The following is a 21,461-nucleotide window of genomic DNA, read 5'->3' as shown; positions in this document are numbered from 1 at the left end:
TGTGATTGGCTCATCCTGACAAGCGGTGAGAAAAGTAAAAGCAATCACGTGGTAATGTCGCGTCACTCCATATTTTTCATGTTACCTCTTCTAAAGATATTTCGTTTTTCTTTAAGATATTTTATGTTCTATATTTTCAGTTACGAACCTGCATATTGTAATTTGTCATTTTAATTTCTAAATTCGATTTTATTTTATTTTTTATTTTATTTTTTAATAAATCGTATGACAAAATGGTAGAGAAAAAAGCTACAATTGTAATAAAAAAATACAAGTCAAAAATACACTGTGAAAAGTTAAATATATTTTTAAACCTATATCACCGCTAAGCCCCGCCCATTTGAGAACTGAAATTCCAGGTTATTTGTCATTCTACCCGCTCGTTCTATTTCTACGGGATTGATCGGGGCGACACAGTAGTGTGAGCTTCCTGCTACATTGTGATCTTCTCTCAGACTTCCTTTGCTCATTTCCTAATCAGCATGGGGAAGAATAGCAAGAATACCGTGCAGACAATCTGCTGATGAGGAAAATGTTGAATCAAACCGTAAAATGTTAGTTCTCACAATCGTGATTTATAGTTTTGCATGCCACCGGGAATATTTGTATGCTTTTAAGATCAGCGGTTGCATAGATCTACATGAATCGATGATTGTAGGCTTGTTTAGGTTTAATTTCGCATGCATGTTCTATATTTGTATGGACCTGTCTCAAGTGATCAAATAAGAGGTTCTCATATACATGAATGTAGGTTATCTAGAGCGCATCTCTAATTGGGACAGCAGATTTAAACATCTCTGTGTATTTCTAGGTCATCTTTGTTGGTTAGACTTTGTAATGATGGCTAATAGGCTTTTTGTTATACAAACTTGATCTGGATGTCTCAAACAATAACTTGCAGCCTACTTTGTCTTTGAAAAGCTCAAAGTGAAATTGTTAATTAAAATGTTCTCTTTTTTGTCTCCTTTTATAGCATATATTTAATGAACTGTGAAGAACTAAAGGCAATGGAGTTGAATATAGAATCTGTCCATCAGTCTTTTTTTCCTGGATGGGATCAGCTGACACAAAGGAATCAGCCGAAACTGATCTGGTCATTGAAGATGCTTCATCAAATATTTACCTCAAACACTCTTTCCACTTTGCTTGCTTTTTGACCAAACCAGAATGTTAATGTTCAAGATTTCAGGAATTTGGATGAGTTATGTTGGTCAAGATTGTCAGTTCTCTCTCTACCTGAGATTTCACTTACTGTATGTATCATAAAAGCATATAACAATAAGAGCCATAATGCGTATCAGTTTTTGCCAGGCTCTGTTAACTGGAGCAATCATTTTGAACTTGCTCATCCTATATTATGTCTCACGGGCCCAGCAGCAGATGATGGAGAAACGTCGGGAACAAGGTAAGGGCTTAAAGAAAGCATCTCTTCCTGTGCCAGGACTGGGAGCTATGGGTAATCTGGTTGGTGGAAGTATAGTTGGAGGCGTCAAATTGGGAGGCCTTGAGAGCAACATGCGTGGCCCTCGCGTCACGATCCTTGTTCGTGAATTTGAAGACTTTGAGAACTATGTTGGTGATGTTGCTCGCTCTTTTTTGCGCCAGAGACCAGAGTTGCCCTTCCTCGCTGTAGCCGAAAGTCCACCGTACCCTCCCTTGGCTCTTCCCGAGGGAGCCCGGCTCCTGGTGTTGTCGCCGAGCCCTGACCAGCCTCCACAAACTCACCGTCCCGAGTTCAACGTGCAGACGGAATTTGCTTTATTAGTTCCAGATGGTGTGGAGCTGGACCACGGCCGACAAATTGAGCGTCTCATTCGGGAGCTGGAAGGGGAAGGTGGCGGGCCGGTCCGACTGGTTGCTGCGCCGGTGCTGACCCGCTCGGCAGTGCAATGCCTGCACCTTCGGGTGAATCTGCGGGAATGGACCGCCACCTACAACCCTGCGGCCTCAGGGAGCAGCGGTAGCGTCTGCACAGCCCTGCAGGGAGACGCCGTGGTTCTTATCCGTACCGAGGACCTCTTCAATCTCTCAGTTCCTTTAGGTCGCCCCCTGATGTCTTCCTTGTTTGTCCAAACATCTCTGCGGGGATGGAAGGTCAAGCTCCTGGAGGGACCTTCGTTCTCCGCCAGTCATCGGCCACTGTTTACCTCTGCACACAACCAGTGGAAGGCGGATAGTCGCCTGAAAGATGCAACCAATCACCTCTTGCGCAGCTTTGGCCTGAAGCGTGTGATCTTGCCTGATGGACGAGATCAGTGGTTTGGCTGCAGTAAAGAGACGCCGCGATGTTTCGGCACAGTGCGTGACGACACACCGGAATACCTTTACGTCGAGCGCTGGACACCACCCTGCTGCTTGCGTGCCCTCCGAGAGACTACTAAATATGTTGTCAACATCTTGGAAAGCTCGGGTGTGCGTTACTGGCTGGAAGGGGGTTCTTTGTTGGGAGCTGCCCGACACAAGGACATAATCCCATGGGACTATGACGTGGACTTGGGAATCTACATGGAGGACGTTCCGAATTGCGACTACCTAAAGAACCTGGACTCCGGCTCACTGGTGGATGCTAACGGCTATGTGTGGGAGCGAGCGGTGGAGGGTGACTTCTACCGCGTGCAGTATAGTGAAGCAAACCATTTGCATGTAGACTTGTGGCCCTTCTACCCCCGTAATGGAGTTATGACCCGGGACACTTGGACTGAGCACAAACAAGACGTTGAGTTCCCAGAACATTTCCTGCAGCCCCTGGTGCCAATGCCATTTGCTGGCATCACCGCTTATGGTCCAAACAACCACCGTGCCTTCTTGGAACTCAAGTTTGGGGAAGGGGTTATTGAGAACCCCCAGTACCCGAACCCTGCAAAGAAAAGGCTGGACAGGAGTCGCACGTTAGGATCATAGCAAGCAGTAACTTGATGCGACACAATTGCGCAAGACTGCATTTCTGACATTTGAAAATCTTTTTAGAGTATTACTACCAGACTAAACGTCTCGGTCTGTGTCTGAACACTTGAATGTTAGTGTGTCTTGCCAGTTTTATTTATTATATGTGTGTGTGTTGTGATCTGGTGAGTCATGAATCTCTAAATAGTCTAAATATATTGTATGTAACGATGGTAATAAACGTTCTGAAAGTTTTAGCATGTCATTTTTACACTGCTGAATCCCAGGAATGTCAAAATGGCGTAAAGGTCACAGCTTCTTTTTTTTTTTTTTATAGTACATGATATTAATATCAATTTCTATAGTAATTAAACATAACAAAAGTTAGTATTTTTTTAAACTGATTGTAAGAGAAACATAAGTTTTAAAAAGCCTGCATCATGAAAACCATTTAATAACCCAGGCAGCTCATTTAAACCTTGAAATAACTCCACTGCTTTTCAGATTTATGATCATTATTTTACCACTATGAACTTTGTAGAGTGTAGGATGTTTTCATTGACATACGGAGACGTGTAAGCTGTTGTTGAACGATAAATCTGAAAAGCAGCTACTGTTTCATGCACCTATTCACTTTATTAATAATACTTGCTCCAGGTCATTTAGACTGGTACTTGTCTTGTTTTTCATGCCATATGAATTGTTACATAAACAATATGTTGCATGATAAAAAAAAGTTAAATGATGTTTACATTTTTGTTTTGACTCAGACTGTTTTACCTACATTTTTTGATGAATTGATCATGTTTTGAACCGTTTTCTATTCTTTCGGTTTTTGATGGCTTCGTTTGGTTTTGGCACAGTGTTTCACAAATGTGCTTCTTAATGTTCTGTATAATACATTACGTACATAATGACCGTGAAATATTTAAATGATTAAGTAGTAACAAACACACAATAACATAACTTTACCACTTGCTGTGTCTTAACATGTAAATGCATTTCAAATGTCTGGAAATAAATCACATGGAATTACTTATGAGTTTTTTTTAATTTGGTGTTCATCTGATGTTGCAGGACAAGTGGAAATATAGTTACTACAAAGTATTAAATAAACCACAAGGTGGCGCAGTAGGCCATGAAGTCTTCAAACATGCTGAACTTGCTGCAATACAGTATTAATTTGGGGAAAAATCTTTAAAGCTTTCCTAAACCGGTTAGGGGAAAGTGGGGTGAGTTGTGCCAGTTTTTACTCAAAGTGACTTTAAAGTGAGGCCATGGCAGTAAATGCCTTCAACTTAAGGATGTACATGTATTTCAGGATGTGGTGCATCCCTGAGAACTATAACTTTGGATCTGAAATAAATTGTTTCAGAAATATTGCTCATGGGAAAAAAGTGGTCTCATGGCACAACTTGCCCCTGGTGCGGGGGAAGTTGTGCCTTTGGGGGAATACATTGGGGGTAAATTGTGCCAGTGATTTCTGAAGTAAAACAGAACATTTTAATGTTATGAACCGTAATGCTTTATGAAAGCAAGATAAATTCAATACAAAATTACTAATTTAAGGTTTATTTAGATATTGTCACACTGAAATAGCATAGCATGTGTTTTTCCAACTATGGTCAATTGCATAGGGATTTTGTATTGAACATAACTCTGGATCACAGTGTCATAGAGACAAGGGGGCGGGCTCATTTTACTCAGATGACCAATCAGTCTCTCAGGATCATTGTGAAGCTATCAAGCTATGCCCTAGCAACCATTTAGAGCACCATAGCAACACAATATATGATATTTGTGAATCATTTCAGGCAAAAAGGCTTTGGCAATAGATGCCTGTTGACATAGTGCTGTCTGTCAATTATGTAACATATAAGAATAAAGTGACTAGGCTAATTTCTGAACATCCTATTGTGACATAGGCCACTTAAAAACGGAATAAAACTTCTCTTTAATAACATAGTGCAAACTCAAAACTGAAATCAGTGTTAGCTAAATTAAACAAATAGCAAACAATGATGAGGCATGCCCGTCTCTTCACTTCTCAAGATTATCCCCTGTGAGTATGTAGGTCTAGGTGGTCTGGATCTGGCACAACTTAACCCAGGCCCTTTGGCACAAATCACCCCAGACCCACAAGTTTGAAAAACTAGCATGATCCAGCAGTTAAGAGCTAACATCATGCTAACTGTATAAACTCATTGTGTAGCCTACTAAAGCACTAAAACATGTGCGAAATGTTTTCAAACTTGTCTATAATTGTTCAGACACTACAATCAAAAAACCTTAATCATAGAAATTTTACTTTGAAAGGGAAAAAACAGTTTTTTGCACTAAAATGTGCTTAACTCTCATGCCATGTGTCTCTCTTCTTTGGAGGATGAGTAAAAGTGATTGCTTTTCAAAATTATGTGGTCACATGACCAATTTCTTATGGTTTTCCAGAAACAAGGGTGGAACTACTTCCCCCCTGGCACAAATCAACCCACTCTCCCCTACTTTTGTTTAGAGCAGGATAGTGTTTAAAATGATAATTCATTAATTCTAAATCAACCTAAAATATTGTCAGAAGCTAAGGAGTCTTGTATTCTCTAAAGGCGTTAATTTTGCAGTAATGATCGGCTGACTGTACCTTATCTTTCATACTAAAGATCTTCTTGCCAAATAAATAAATGCACTGACATGATTCCGAGTCATTAAATTTCAATGCGAGTTGAAAAAGACTGTGGAGTGATATGAAGCACCAATACATAGGAAATCAGCAGCTAGTGTTCCAGAGAGCTGTATAATAAACATAATATAGACAATAAGAGATATGATAACCAAACAAACAAGTGGTTATGCTTTAGTTAGTTGCAAAATCATCTGGCACCCAATATACCTAATTTTAGTGATTTTCCCAGATTCCCACATTTCATGGTGGGTATTTGAGTCCCAAATGTGTTTATCTATGTTTTTAATCTTGGCCCTGTCTGCATTAGCCCCAGTATGGGCCCAAAAGGGGTTTATCTATGTGTTCCATCTTGACCCTGTTTGAATAAGCCACAGTATGGGCCCTAAATGGGTTTGTCCATGGGCGTCATGTCAGCCCTATCTGAATCAGCCACAGTATGGGCACTACATGGGTTTGTCCATGGGCGTCATGTCAGCCCTATCTGAATCAGCCCCAGTATGGGCCCTACATGGGTTTCAGAGCCAGTCAGAGTAGCTTTATTACATGTGACCCTGGACCATAAAACCAGTCATAAGTCGCATGGGTAATAGCCAATTGTGGCCATAGCCAACAATACATTGTATGGGTCAAAATCATACATTTTTCTTTTATGCCAAAAATCATTAGGATATTAAGTAAAGCTCATGTTCCATGAAGATATTTTTCTACCTTAAATATATCAAAAATGTATTTTTGTGAGTGGATGCAACAAAATCGCCAACAGAAATGGACAACTTTAAAGATGGTTTTGCACCCTCAGATTCCAGATTTTCAAACAGTTGTATCTCGGCCAAATATTGTCCTATTGTCCCAAATATTGTTCTATTGAAAGCTTATTTATTCAGCTTTCAGATGATGTATACATATCAATTTAAAAATAAATTACCCATAAGACTGTGGTCCAGGTTCACATATAGCCTGTATAGCCTCTGAATTAGCCCTCAAACACATTGGGGTCCATATCTCAAACCTTTACCATGCCAACATTGGCCCCACCATGTAATGTTGGCTGGGAACTCAAAAGAAAGACAACATTGAATTATTTAAAAAAAGAAAGTCTTTATTCTACAGTGAGCGTGGAGTACATTCACTGGTTCTCTTAACAGTACCTTTTGTGTCCGCTGATGGCATCATCACGCAACCATTTATGATACAACCACCTGTCAAACCCACACATATCAGCATTAACAGGGCAGCTGAACTACAGCCACCTGGAATGAGAAGCCTGCACAGTACTGCACATACTACAGGCTTTTAATGGAGTGAAGTCAGTCACACAGAACACACGTGTGAATTGAAATACATCCATGAGTTGAAATACATCTTGAGCACTAACGGAACAGAAAAGAAATAAGACTGATAGATAATAGTGCAGACTACAAGCACCAAACACCCTATTAAAAATGATGGTAAGTAAATAAAAAAATAAAAGCAATGATCATCTTTGGTCGGATTTATCCGCACACAGATCAAATGGGAGTCAAAGTGAAGTGATTTCTACAGAAATGTGCTGTGTCGACTTTCTTTTCACCATTGTGACAAATATTTGGTCAACATACAGTACACTGGCGAAGGTCTCGCACCCTGTCGCCTGGTACTTTCCTTCAGCTGGTGTGTTTAGGTTGTACATTTATAAAACATTTCCATAAAAAAGGAAATTGAGAATAAAGCAATTCATTTCAACTATTAGTTACAGTTAAACATGCACCAGTAAATTGTATTAGAATTTTCTGCCGGATTCTTCCTCCACATAATTCCCTACCTTTAGAAAATGCCAGGCATTTCATATTTGTGCTCTTCTCCAATAACATGCATAGAAAAAAAAAGCGAAAAAAAAAGCAAACAGATCTCAAAATTACACTTTTAAAAAGCAAACAAAATTGTATACTTCATTTCCGTGTTTTTTTTTTTGGTTTTGTTTTTTTTTACAAAAAAGGATATGCCAACAGTATTTTTTTTTTCATTCACAAATTCTTTAAGCAAACAAAAAAAGATTCTAAGAAAAACAGAGAAAAAAAAATCCAGTCTGGATTCATGTTCTAATCTATGGCTTTCTTCTGAAACTGATCAAAACGGAACCTTTACACCTCTTGACCACAGATAGTTGCTTATCAACCAGCACTCTCTCACCAACAGGTTTCCACAGCCTTGTGTGAACAGCCTTGGAGCTTTAAGACAAAAGACAAAACTTGCTAGTGTTCCTGCCTGATCAACTTGACCCCAAAGAGGAAGCAGCAAAACGTAATGCTGTCTGCATAGAGATAAAGATGTCAGCTCTTAACTGTCAGACTTCCTACACCATTCTTTTGGCTCCTCTTCAGTTTAGTGAAGGTATCGGCACCTGTTAGATGGGCCAACATCTGAAGAGCCTGAGGTGTTTTAAAGGGAATCAGCACGTACGAGGTATTTCAAAGCGGCATAATGGAACAGCATGTCACCTAAAACGTATTATTTGGTGTGTTGATAAGACAGTAAAGGATGCAGAGGTTCTGAAGGTACTTTGGCTTTTTAAGAGATATTTTGCATGAAAAAGGTGTTGAGAGAAATCTGTGTTTTAAATTAGAAGCATATAATTCAGAACTATCTGGGCATGTATAATAATAATAATAAAAAATAATTATTTTAAAAGGCTGGACTGACTTTTTGTAAAAGGAGTAAAGAAAACATAAAAATGAGAAAAAAAAAAAAAAAAAAAAAAAAAAAAGTCTGACCAGCATCTAATAAATAATTGTTCAAGCATTTTTCCATCTAAATGTGCATAAGTTTTGGCAGATTCTTTTCATGAAGAGCTGGGCTTAGACGAGGGCCAAACGCATGTAGTCTTTGTCCTTTCTTAAATTAAACCGGCATCTCTCCCATGGTCACTGCGTAGATGCAGAGACTGATTTAATGAGATCGGTCAGATAGGGAAGGAAAGTTTCTTGAAATACTGTGCAAATCTACATGACGGACTCCTGGTCACAGGGTTTAGGTCCAGCGACCTCTTCCAGTTCAAAGTGTCCCTGTTTCTCGATGAGTGGAGAGCTTTCTGGCTTGGAGGCGGGGTCTTCCTCCACTCGCACCATACTTAGCTCCGCCCCCTCCTTTTTACTGGTGCGATCCACGAAATACTGCAGAAGACCTGCTCCGTAGGCGTCACCTTCCACATTGATGACGGTGCAAGTGCGATCACTAAATGAAGGGGGAAAAAAAGTAGAATGAGGATGCAATACTATAATAATGCCTTTTTATGCAAACAATTTTTGGGCAATCCATTCAGCTTTCCCACACCAACATTCTCTTTAACTAAAGGTGCTCTTATAGATCGGGCGCCGATTTTTCTATGCACAGCTAAAATCATTAATAATTGTTTCATTCATTCACCGGTCTGACAGTTCTACCAGATTTCCAAAAAGGACAATACATTTGCAGTGTCTTTGCGGAGAGCAGAGTCATTGCAACGATAGCAACCCTACAGTAAATGACTGCAAGAATAAAGTGCATTTCTTTCCTTCACAGTGGTGCGCTTTCTTTTCTCCCTAAAAGCCCAAGCTTAACGTCCAAATCAGCTAGATCAGTAATGGTCGTGAAATACAGTCTACTGTTGCTAAATTGCAGGATAATAAAGAGTTACTAAAACTGCACAAAGCCGCGAAAGTGATACTGTTCCTCAAGCGGCTTTCTGTGAGAGCGCTCCGAGACGGCTTGGTTTTTCCCGGCTTGGTGAGTATTCGCTTTAACAGGGTAGGTTAGGTCTTAAATGAACACAAACAGTTGGGAAACAAGTTGCGTGTAACAGTATATTGGATCTGTGCATTCAGTCTTAAAGTGACAGCAGCCTAATATTCCTGCTGTCGTCTGTCATTAATGTTAAAGGGGGGGGGGGGGGGGTGAAATGCATTCCCAAAGAACCCAGTGTTAAGGGAGCAGTGGATGGAGTTTGTTTTTTCAGAGCATCAACGGAGGTTGTGCAAGACTGTTTGTTCCCTGCATTTCGACGATGATTGTTTTATAAACAAAGCCCAGATCGACGGATTTGCAGATCGCCTAATGCTTAAGGATCGAGCAGTTGCAATGATAAATGTTCGCGGTCATGCGTTGGAACCGGACGGTGAGTAAAACTGTTGAACAAATGTCTCTGTGTGTTGTTAGCTCGGCGCGTTAGCACAGCTTTAGCTTCGCCCACACGGCCCGCCCCCAGCCGCTCGTTTTTTTCCGGAAAGACTCGGTACAGCCAATCTTTCTTTTAGAAATATAATAAAACTAAAGACTTTTTGGAGAAATGAAGGATGCAATACTACTCTATAGGTACTCAAGATTAAGAGGAGATTGAGTGAAAATGAGCATTTCACCCCCCCCCCTTTAATCAAACAACAAAAGACAGAAAATCACTCATCACTTTAGTAGATTTAGTAGGATTAATCTATTTCATACAGTGAAGACGATGCAGTGTTGTTTTACATTTGATTACTTTGTTCTGTTTTTCATTTTTATTATTTATTTCACAGTAATGCTATATGTGTTAAGCTCTAAGCTGTTCCTAATCACCTATAAGAGAGGGAATGGAATATGTTGTACATGTTGCTTTGCAATATATAAAGAGTGGTCAATTCACGATACTTTCTCATCTCTTAATTTTTTTTATACTTAAAAACCCTTATTGTTAAGAATAGTACTATTTATATTGGTGATCGTATCCGCCAACACAGCTTCCACTGATCAGAAACCGGCCCTAAAAATCCTGATCAAAGCACCCTTATCTTTGCCCCACATAAACATCTAAACCTGATACTCACACAAGCCAGTCCACAGCCAAGATGAGTGACAGATCGTTGGTGGGCAGCCCCACTGATTCTAAAATAATGGCCAGCGTCAGCACCCCTCCAGCAGGGATCCCAGCGGCTCCCACACTAGACGCCGTCGCCGTCACGCTATAAAGGAAATAACAGTTAGTCTACAACGTCAACATCTGCCAATCAATCAGAGTACGGAGGTGACTAAAAGACATCCAATGAACTCACAGGATGGTGATGACCTGGACGAAGTTCAGCGGGATTGAGTTAAGCTGAGCGATGAACACCGCAGCTACGCACTGGAAGCACGCGGCTCCGTCCATGTTGACGGTTGCTCCGATGGGCAGGATGAAGCGGCTGATGTGTTTAGACACACCGTTGTTCTCCTCCACACATTTCATCATTAGGGGCAACGTGGCGGAGCTGATCAGAAAAGCTGATGGTTATTTTCTGCTTAATTATGCATATGCAATCCTCATTTAATAAATCAAAACCAGGCGAGTAATCAAAATTAAATGTGGTGTAATAAAACATAAAATCTAATAGGGTAGGAATCTGATCAGAGGAGATAGCTGAGGTACATGATACTTCCACATGTGTTTGGATCCAAAACGGATGTAAAACACCAGTTTTTGTTTTTATACTGATCTAAACTAAAAATAGAAAATAGAGGTTCCAAAAGGACGCTTTAGTAGCGACGCCATATATGTTGAATTTAAATACTACAGGGCTGTTGAATGCTGGAATCTGATTGGTTGACTAATTGTTCAAAGGTGTGCAATTATTTTCAAGGAAACGCACAAGTAGTTCCAGGTAGGTCTTGTATTGACAGCACATACTCACTCTCTCTCTCTCTATAACTGCATAAAACTGCTAAAGCCTCCATTACTCGAATCTAAAATTATGTTTTGGAATTAGTAACGGAGGCTTAGGGTGAAATGCGTAAGAAATTAGTCGTACACATAGGTGTTTTAAGGACAAAAACCTGACAAATGTCTTGAAATACATCATCTTAATGTTTTGAGGTGTGGTAACCGTAGTATAAGAGGAATAATTGACTCGGGGCTGTTGAATTATTAGAAAAATCATACACACCCAAGGTGTAACTCTTGACCTGTTAACCTTTAAATGGATAGTTTACTCAAAAAAAGAAAATTAATTTACTAAAAGGGAAGCTGCCAGGAAAATTATCCTAAGGGAACATTTAGTTCTCGGGGGACTGCCCTGATGACTAGTTCCTACAAGCGAGTTCCTGTAACTACTTATGATCTTCAAAAAAAAAAAAAAGGTCCTTATTGGCAGTAGTTATAAGTAGCTGCTGTCCATTTACCTAGAGGAGGTTCCAAAGGCAGTAGCCAAAGCGGTGACCAATCCCAGCAAGAAAGAGTAGGGGTTCTTCCGTGTAATCACAAAGTAAATGAGCGGGAGGACGAGGAGACCGTGGATGGCATGGCCAATGACGCAGCAGGCAATGTACTTCCCGAGGCTGGCGAACAGCAAGCCAACATCCTCCATTTCCACAATCTTAGCGGCAACCAGGAACATGATACCCAGAGGTGCATACCTTCAGACAGGAAGACATCAAGTTATGGTTTGACGGAAGCAAAGAGATGAATGGATAGGACTCCGCAATCCACAAATTGGGAACAAACATCACTAAACAATAAAAGTACATGATGTGCCCTTACCACATGATCCAGGAGACCAACACCATGGTGGCCTCATTGAAAGAGTTGAAGAACTTAATAAGGATCTCTCCTTCCTCTCCAAGTTTCCTCAAGGCCACCCCAAATACCATGGCAAACACGATGAGACCCAGGATGTTCATGCCATCCACATCTTTGCCAATTGGAACCTAAACAAAAACACACAAATGGCTGAATTAAAAAAAAAAAAGAGTTTTTTTTATATGACATTCAACCACTAATATTTAAATGTTTCAATACATATCTAGAATATCTAGATTTTTTTTTCATCTAGAATAAATATTATTACTTATATTGATATTTTATTTATTTAAAAAAAAAATCTATGCATTTATAGAATTCATTTTTTTAAAACAAATATTTTTACATTAGATATATTTTTATAAATATATACATGTATAAGTGGAGTTTCAAGACAATCCTAAGGTAAATCTGGGACTTGGTACCTTTTCCACGGTAAAATTGGTATCATTCTTCATAATCTTGTAACCCGTGGCATACTGTGGAGAAGAAACGTTCAGAATCATCTAATAATAATCACACGTCACATAAAACACATCTGCTTCTTTTCATGTTAAAACAAATCTTGTTAAACCTACCGACTGAAAGGCAGCTGATACCAGGTTAGATGGGAAGATATTTCTGAAAGGAGGAGAAAGGTAGAAATTATATAACTGAAATGACAAACTTTAAAATCAGAAATCAATGAATCAGCCAATTAAATCAAACAAAGCCTATCTAGTTAATGTCAGAAGTTGACATTTTCATATCTTGCATTGACTAAAACGCAAAGTATAATTCAGTTTTTAAGCGTTTACTAGGTTTACAGGACATGTGACAAATGCTGTTATCAGCATACTGTATGCACACAGCCCAACTCTGTACGCACATGCGCCTTGAAGTTATTTGCACTAATAAGGATTTGTGTACGTGGATTTAAACGAGTACTAAGAAATTTTTCCACTCATATCTTCTGATGAGAAACAGTGCAGACATTAGACAAAGAAGCAGCCTAACTTTCAAGTGCATTTGCACTATTTATCAAAGTCACGATACTCGAATTTCCAACTTTGAAAAGATACCTTGAAAAATATTAATAATCCATTTTTGATACCACAGGGAAAACTGCCATATATACCGCCATACAGATAATTTTGTTTTCATCTCATAATTTTTTGATAATTTGAATAGATGAACTAAACTTACAAAAACAACAAAAAAACAAGTAAACAATCAGTAATAAATTGCAAACGGTAGCATAAATTAATACAAATGATAAATGGTAGTATTCAGGTAAGAAATACGGGATAGTTTTCAATGTAAAAATTAAATAGATTAATGCTTACAATTAAACTTACAAAAGTTATTCAGTCAAGAGCAGCGAGTGATTTTCGGTCTTTTGCATCAGGTTTATTAAGCTGCTATCACTTTAAGAGCGAATGCACGGATCCAATATACTGTTACACAAACTATTTATGTTCCAAAACTCACTGCATTTACCTGAATACTCAAGACTGGCAATTTGACATAATGTGTGTGTATTTGACTGTTTAATTTGCCGTCGAAGAGAAGAGAGAGTGAGAATGAGCAGCTGGTATCGGTGTATCGATACTGCAGAAAAGGAGTATTGGATTAAGAGTTTCAGATCATTTCAGTAGATGCATAACAAAATTAAAAAAATGACAACACCACTAATCAAATGGAATATATTTTGAAAGGCTGTGCATTCGTCTGTATGTATAAGCCAAGTGTTCACATCAAAACTGAAGTATACTTTGGGTATTAGCAAACACCATTCAGAATAAAGTAGTGAGAGAACAAAGATCCAATTCTAATCACAGTTTCAGGCCACCCACAATAAAAATCCTCACAGTCCTGACCAGCCAATCTGTGAGCAGGCTGATGTGGAAATAACTTGGAGAATTTAGTCCAATTATATCCCTCCACTAATCCCAATTCCACACATTACCTTCTACCCCTATAACCCCTTTCCCTCTAATGGAGAAGAACTAGATGAGCACTAGGACCTGCCTGGAGATGGGGATTAATGACAAACACATAGGCTCCATTCAGGAATATTCCGGTATCCCTGACCTTAATATGGTCTGTATGCGAAAAAAAAAAAAAAAAAAAAAAAAGAAGTCTTCAATCGGATGGAACAATAATGCCTGGTATGATGTTAACAAGCCACTTTTTGTCCAGTCTATGCTCCAGTTACATTTCCAAAAAAGGCAAGTAAAAACCGTCGTTATAGACTTTATTCTGAACACGTCTGGAATCTGTTGCCCTTAAGGACCTTAATAAATCGCAATCATTCCCACTAACACCTAGAGAAGCCTGGAAGGTGCGAGGAGACGTGCGTTATCTAAAATAGTACAGCTGAAGCAAGATGAGACTGGAAAACCGAGAGAAAAACAACTTCAAAATTGCTGTGCTGTGCAACAGGCTGTTTCCCAGACAGAAGGTCGCTGCCATACATCTATGCCAGGGGTCGTCCCCACCTCAAATTTCACTTGTCTGAACATTTTAAAGTTAGAAAGTTAGAACTTAAAATAAATGCAAAACTCTTTAAGAAACCCAAAACACCAGGAGGAACCTGCATAGCAACACTGATGACACCAGTTTACACCATTGAAACATTTGATGACTGACGCACTCAAATGTTGTCACAGGTTACCAAAGCTACTACTACTAATACCATGCAATGACAAAAATGTCAACAATTTAATGACTAAGGCGTGATGGAAGTTTCTACGAAGGCGTGTAAAAAGGGAGACATGTCAAACAGGACCTTGTTGAAACGTGGCACTCCACACACCTTGACAAAACTTTTATCAAAGATTTATCTCAAGTCGTGTTTGCTTATATATTAAAATTAACTATTAACAGATACATATAACTACACTCTGACTTTGGCCAGTCTAAAAAAAAAACCTCAGTTTACACAAAAAAGGCCAGATTGAGCGGGGGGGTTGATTTCACATGCAATGCGTAAAACACACACTAATGGATTAAAGGAACAAATCACCCAGAAATTAATCATTTACTGACCATCATGACATTCCATGACGCATTTGACTTGCTTTCTTCAGTAGAACCGAATGTTTTTTCCATACCTTGAAAGTGAATGGTGTCAAGCTGTCAAGCTAGATTTCCAGTGAAATTACTTCAATTTCAGTCTGTTTGGCACATAAACCAAACAATTTGGCTTTAAATGATGAAGCCTGGCACATGAGTTGTCTAGATCACTATTATGGTGGTTTTTGGCCCTTTTTCGCGCTTAACCGCTCATTTGCTGGAAAAGAGCAGCGTGGACATTTTTCAAAACTTCTTTTGTGTTCTACAAAGAAAGAAGGTCACACAGGTTTGCAACATCAAGACTCACTTTGGGTTTGGTTGACTCACTTTGGTTGCATAGGTTTAGCAGAGATAACTGATAATCGTTTGCACCTATTTCTGGGAGTGCGTTCTCGAGCCACCCGGCACTGTTTTGTGCGGATGGAGCGCGTTGAGGGTTTTCTGTTAGAACGGTGTCGTGTTAGTGGCCCCTAATAACCAGTGATCTTCGCAACGGAAGTGAATCAATCAATTAAAACTAACTTTAGTTGGAAATTAACTTTATTTCTAAAGCTGCTGTAAAGCCAAAACAATATCTGTTACTGTAATTTCCTATTATCACTGTAAAGCCGCTTTGAAACAATTCATATTGTTAAAAGCGCTATATAAATGAAGGTGACTTGACTTAAGATAAACTATATCCTTTGCGTAATATGGTGGAATGAGGTCTTGTGCCACATGTTGTTGTTGTTGTCGGTCTTGCCTTAGCCAACCTGATATGGCAACAGAACTACAGATAACAGCTGAAACAACTTACAAAAACGGATGCCAGAATGTCCTGTTTGCAGACTTTCAATAGAAAGGCCGTCTGACTGTGCGTGTAAGAGTGTGAAATCAGCAGGGTCCACGGTGGTCCTTGTGATTGTATGGCAGGATTTATTCACAGTGAAACTCCAAGAGAGCAGACCCTTTGATGGATGACATGAGCTACATAAGCTGCCTAATTTAACCCTACTTCTGTTGTCCAAGTTTGCATGTGTTTGCACACGTGTGTGTGTGTGTGTGTGTGTGTGTGTGTGTGTGTGTGTGTGTGTGTGTGTGTGTGTGTGGCCCTCATGTGGCAAGCATACGCCACCTCATTGACTTTCCCTGGAGACAAAGGAGCAACACATTTTTCAGTTTGGCTGTAAATTAGGAATCCCAACACATGTAGACTGAAACCTTTTTCTTTTCAATGATAACTTCTGTATTCTGAGGAATTGGTCAAAGCATGGAATGGAACAAGAAAATGCATGATGAGGAAGCACATGAGAACTAAAATAGTTGTCTGTTATGGTTAAAAAAATTAAATAAAAACCCCCACAGAATTGTAGAGGGGAAAATAAAATCTAACTTCTGTTAGATTTAGAAGATATTAAACTGCATTAACCTAAAGCAGCCTCAATGCTGTTATAAAACAGGCTTTGGCTTTTTAGCTCCTTCGGTCATGTGGGAATGAATGAACGACTGTTAGCAATCGAAACCCGGCCTCAAATGATCAACCATTATTCCTTTCCCAGTCTTGAAAACAGAATCAATGGCACTGAGATGCAGAGAAAGAACCGATGCATCTCTGTTAAGGTGACCGGATGTTTAAAACAATAATTTATACCTCATTTAAATGGTTTTCATCTATTAATAAAACATTGGAACCTGAATGGGGACCTAGAAAATATTAGGTATTGAGTTGAAATGACTGTGTGATATTTATTGAAAAAAAAAAAAAAAAAAAAAAAAAAAAAGTACAACATTTCATCTCTCACCTTGTGGGCCGACTGACATTTCCAAGGACAGTCCACCAAAAACAGGAAAACCCTGTTTCTCTTGGGTCAAGTCACCCTAATTTGTGTCAGTGTAAATATTTACATTTTGTAAATATTCTAATGAGCATGCTTGTCTGGTGAAATTTTTTAGTAATTTTTGTTGTTGTTTTTGTAGGTAAATGAGAACACAGTGTCCTCTTCACATCACTCTGTAAAACACATGATGAAATTTGACCTGTTTACAAGACAACAGGGTCAACCCAAAAAACCCACCCAAAGTCGGTTTTAGGCTTGTGGAATGCAAGAGATGTTTGCCTCTGTTCAAAGAATAATATATACATGTTTTAGAATGTCTATTATTATGTGGTAAGGGGTAGCCTTTAAGTGCCTTAAGGTCTTAAGGATAATTTGTGCATTTATTCTATGAGTTGCGGAAGCCACACCGAGAAAAGGGAAGGGTAAATGGCACATCTATAAACTCTGACCATCAACCTGGCTGCATCCTCTTCAGAGCGGATTAATGCGTCAACACGCGACGCGCGCGCAAAGCTGATGCAACTCTAGTGTCCGTTTACAGCACATGCAGATCAACGTCACGCAACCCACGCGTCGCTATCTACAGTCAAAACAATGTCACTGATTGAATTTAAGATAGTAGATGAAAAAATAAATGGCGTATTAATAAAAAAAGAAGGTTAATAAAAAAAAAACATAACATAAGGCGGCTCCTGGGCAGTTATTACTTTTTCCCACATGTCGCCAGTCGGTGATTGCACCGATTAACTTTATGTTGGCAGTAACTAGCTTTTTTTAACAGATGTTGTACAATTGTTTTACTCTAGTTACATAATGTCGCAAATGTTTCAACCCTTTTTTGTTCTTGGCATATTTACTTAATGTGTTCTTTCCTCTTCCTGTTCGGTAAAGCTACGCTGGCAGTTGAAGGGGAGGTAGAATCATTTCCACGAATCGGTTCTTTCGAACGCTTGGCTTATAACATTCAGCTCTTCTTGCCTCATGTGGTCGCTGGCATAGCCTAAATGCTCTAAAATTGCAATAAGGCACATGTAGCCATATATTGCTGTCGCTTTTTAGGGTTGAAAGAGTTGGAAACGCTGTGGGTTTACTTCCGAATCATAAACGCGAAATGTGTGTGAACACGTGTTTGTTGGCGTAAACTTGCGGAACAAATTTACAAAGCGTGACGTGACATTGTTGACTCACCTTATCAAATCTAAAAACGAATCGATGACTTCTTTGGATTCGGGAACACCGCTGTCATCCAGTGAGTTGATGGATAGTTTTTTCCCGTCATTGGCACCAGGCTTTATAATGAACGCCATAATAACGCCGATAGTAGACGCGATCAGAGTGGTCACCAGAAAGAAGAGCATCGCCCAGCCGCCCAACTTGCCCAGGGCTTTGGGGTCAATGCTGGCAGCCCCGGACACCAGACTACAGACAACCAGAGGAATAATGATCATTTTGAGCAGGCGGATGAGCAGCTCACCGGGGAACCCGAAGTAAATGATCTGAGTGCGGCTCAACCCGGCGCTGCGCACGCCGAGCCCGATGAACACGCCGATGATCACCGCTGACACCGTCAGGATGACCAGCAGATTGGCCATGGCGATCCGTTTCAGCTTCTGCCCGGTGGTCTCCGGCGCGCTCGTCTTGCGGTCACTCAAGCCATTGGCGACGCCGGTCGGGTCGCCTGTGTGCGCTTCACCGTTGAACGCCTTTACAACGTCTATGGAGATCTTTTCTTCTGTCATTGTGCTGTCTGAAGGTCTCCTGGTGTCCGGAGAGTGAATGTTAAAGCGCTAGGAGTCTTTGGTGTGAGCTGATTGTCTCTGCTCTCTCCTCTCTCCTCGTGTGCTGCTGGCAGCGTGGAAATGAATAAGCGTAAAGACGCGCGTTCCGTATTGGAAGGGTAGCCTAATCTACGTTCCAAGACGTCATAGGGCGGGGCGTGCATCCAAATGAGCTTGACAAAATACTTATCTAATATCCCCTTTTGAGAGTCAGGTTTTGAAATGTAGATATACAGCAGGTCTTGTGGATGAATAGCCTATATTATAGGCTATTCATCCACAAGACCTGCTATCATTATAAAAGTTTATATAATAGGTTATACAAGTGGCCTTAAAATGTATGAAAGACATTAAATAACTATAGTATCAAACAAATATCAATGTCAAACCAAGTGCCATTTTTTTTAAACAAGCACTTTTCTCAATACAAAAATGAAAAAAGCAGTTTGATTGGTTTAAAATTATAAAACAGAAGATATAATGGAAAGATCATATAAGAATACAAAGAAAAAATACATACATCCTCTTAAAGTTAGTTGGATAAAAGTATTTGGAAAAACATTCTAATAAAAGTTCTGACAGTATTTAATTGCATTTTTTTAAAGGGCACCTATTATGCCCCTTTTTACAAGATGTAATATTGGTCTTGGGTGTCCCCAGAATGTATTTGTGAAGTTTCACTTTCAGCACAAAATACCCCACAGTTAATTTATTATAACCATTTGAAAATGTCATTTTTGGGGCCTGTTTTAAAAAGAGCTGTTTTGGTGTGTACCACCTTAAATGTAAATGAGCTGCATATCCCCGCCCTGCTGCTGGACCCAGATGATGAAGAGACTCCAGCACAGAATAAACACGAATGAGAATGGACTAAACGTCTCGGAATGGTTATTTGATACATTTATGTACTTACAAAGTTTTAATCACGTCCCCTTTGCAATTATGGATGTGCAACACACACACACACACACACACACACACACACACACACGAATTGTGATAACGGCCGCGCAATTTTTGGAAACTACACACACACAAATACTGTGATAACGTTTGCTAAGTACAAACTAATTATTTTTTTTCTTAAGTACAAACAAAATTATATTTATGCGAGGGGTGCTGTTGCGTCATGTTTACATTACTTGTCGTACAGGTGCTTATGTGGCAAATGTGAGAAGATGGCTACAGAACCAGAAAACATATTCTGCAGGGAGATAGACGTTTATATACTGTCTATGGAAATAGAGCAGACCTTAGCTTTAGACGCATTTGTTGTTGAACTGGCTGACATCGATTGAAAAATAATAAAATACACTTACTTCTTCTGGAGGTGACGTTGGATCGCGAACAGTAGGCAACGATCCACACTTGATGATTAACTTTAACCCTCGTTCACTAAACAGTCAGTCAGAACGTCAGAACATTTACGCCTTTTCTTCATAAATAAAATCCATCCGCTGCGTTTTCAGTGGCTCTGATGTCAGTGAAGACTACTATATCCATTCTTACATCCCACAACAGAACACCTACACTTCTTAGGAGATATTACTGGCTGTCGTTGAAACAATGGAGGATGGTGTACAGATCACCGAGGGCGGGGTCTATGCCAAAACCAGACTGTCAATCAAACACGTCAGTGGGGCTGATTGACAAATATGAAAGGACAAATATGTAGGCTACTAAAAACGGAAACGTTTTTCCTTCACATTTTTTGAGTACTACAGACATTATCAAAACAATCCCGTTCACACTTAGGCTATCTGCGAAAACGATTCAAAACGCTGTATTCTGCTGCCTGGCCAGTAGGTGGCGATGTCACTTTGTAAAGAAATACTATGCGCCTATAAACTGAACACGTAATAGGCCTACGCATGAGCCTGATGTCACCGTTTTCACAAATTCACGTTTTTGTAGTTTACACAGAGACGATATAATGATATCATTTTCAAAAAGTTGCACTTTGAAACCATTGTCATTTAAATGAACGTCCAAAAAGCATAATGGAACCTGAAGGAACAAAAGTTACGCCTTGTTTATAAAGTTTTTGTTTTTTTACTCTAAACATCCATGTGCAACTGGACCAGCATAACAAATACAGTTTTTAGTGTGATTTGAGGTAAAGAAGCAATTTATGAAACTATTTTTGGCTGATTGTTTGACGATTGAATTATAGTCGACACACTTTGGGATTCCAACATGATCTCACAGGAAAACGCAACAATTTAACGAGGTGGCGATTTATGAATTTATATGATGTGAATCGTAAAAAAAACATGATTTAACCAAGTAACTTGCCCCACATGGATACTGGCTGAAAACTATTTATGCTTTATTTGGGAGTAGTATAGTATCCCATTCCAAATGCAGCCTTTGAGTCATCCCTGACCTAAAAAAAAAAAAAACCTGACCCAACCATCATTGCATTGCCAAGAAATATGTTTGCAGAGCAGAAAAAACAACATCTCACTTTTAGCAGGAACCTGGTCTTTGTTCATGTCCTCACACAGCAAGTAATCAAATATGCTGAAGACTGAGGTCTCCGTATGGAGCCAGAGTCATTCCAGTCAGATTATCCTTAATAAACAAAACCCCTCCTTTTCTTTAAACAGGTTTTTTTTCCGGTGCAGTGCTTTATGGGAAGAGCTTGTATGTAAATAAGAAGAGTCTACACTCTATAAACAGTGCTAGCGCACTCATCGGGGGTCTCTTTT

The 21,461-nt window shown here is 39.5% G+C and overlaps 2 protein-coding genes across 2 annotated transcripts; one reads left to right on the top strand and one right to left on the bottom strand.

The window, feature by feature from the left end:
* The first annotated feature begins 419 nt into the window (after nt 1-419).
* On the top strand, nt 420-3,917 carry fkrp (fukutin related protein). The gene is made up of 2 exons (XM_081371474.1): nt 420-554; nt 974-3,917. The coding sequence occupies exon 2, from the start codon at nt 1,291-1,293 to the stop codon at nt 2,899-2,901; it is 1,611 nt and encodes a 536-aa protein (XP_081227600.1). The 5' UTR covers nt 420-554; nt 974-1,290; the 3' UTR covers nt 2,902-3,917.
* A 2,721-nt stretch (nt 3,918-6,638) lies between these two features.
* slc1a5 (solute carrier family 1 member 5) lies at nt 6,639-19,612 on the bottom strand. The gene is made up of 8 exons (XM_081371472.1): nt 18,161-19,612; nt 12,677-12,719; nt 12,524-12,577; nt 12,060-12,226; nt 11,702-11,935; nt 10,600-10,794; nt 10,375-10,509; nt 6,639-8,770 (listed from the first exon to the last, which is right to left on the bottom strand). Exons 1-8 carry the CDS (start codon nt 18,709-18,711, stop codon nt 8,539-8,541), a joined length of 1,611 nt encoding a protein of 536 aa, XP_081227598.1. The 5' UTR covers nt 18,712-19,612; the 3' UTR covers nt 6,639-8,538.
* Between the last annotated feature and the right edge of the window lie 1,849 nt (nt 19,613-21,461).

Source organism: Scardinius erythrophthalmus, assembly GCF_964197995.2.
Source record: "Scardinius erythrophthalmus genome assembly, chromosome: 7".
In the NCBI taxonomy this organism is placed as follows: domain Eukaryota; kingdom Metazoa; phylum Chordata; class Actinopteri; order Cypriniformes; family Leuciscidae; genus Scardinius; species Scardinius erythrophthalmus.
This window is presented reverse-complemented; position numbering and strand designations above follow the sequence as displayed.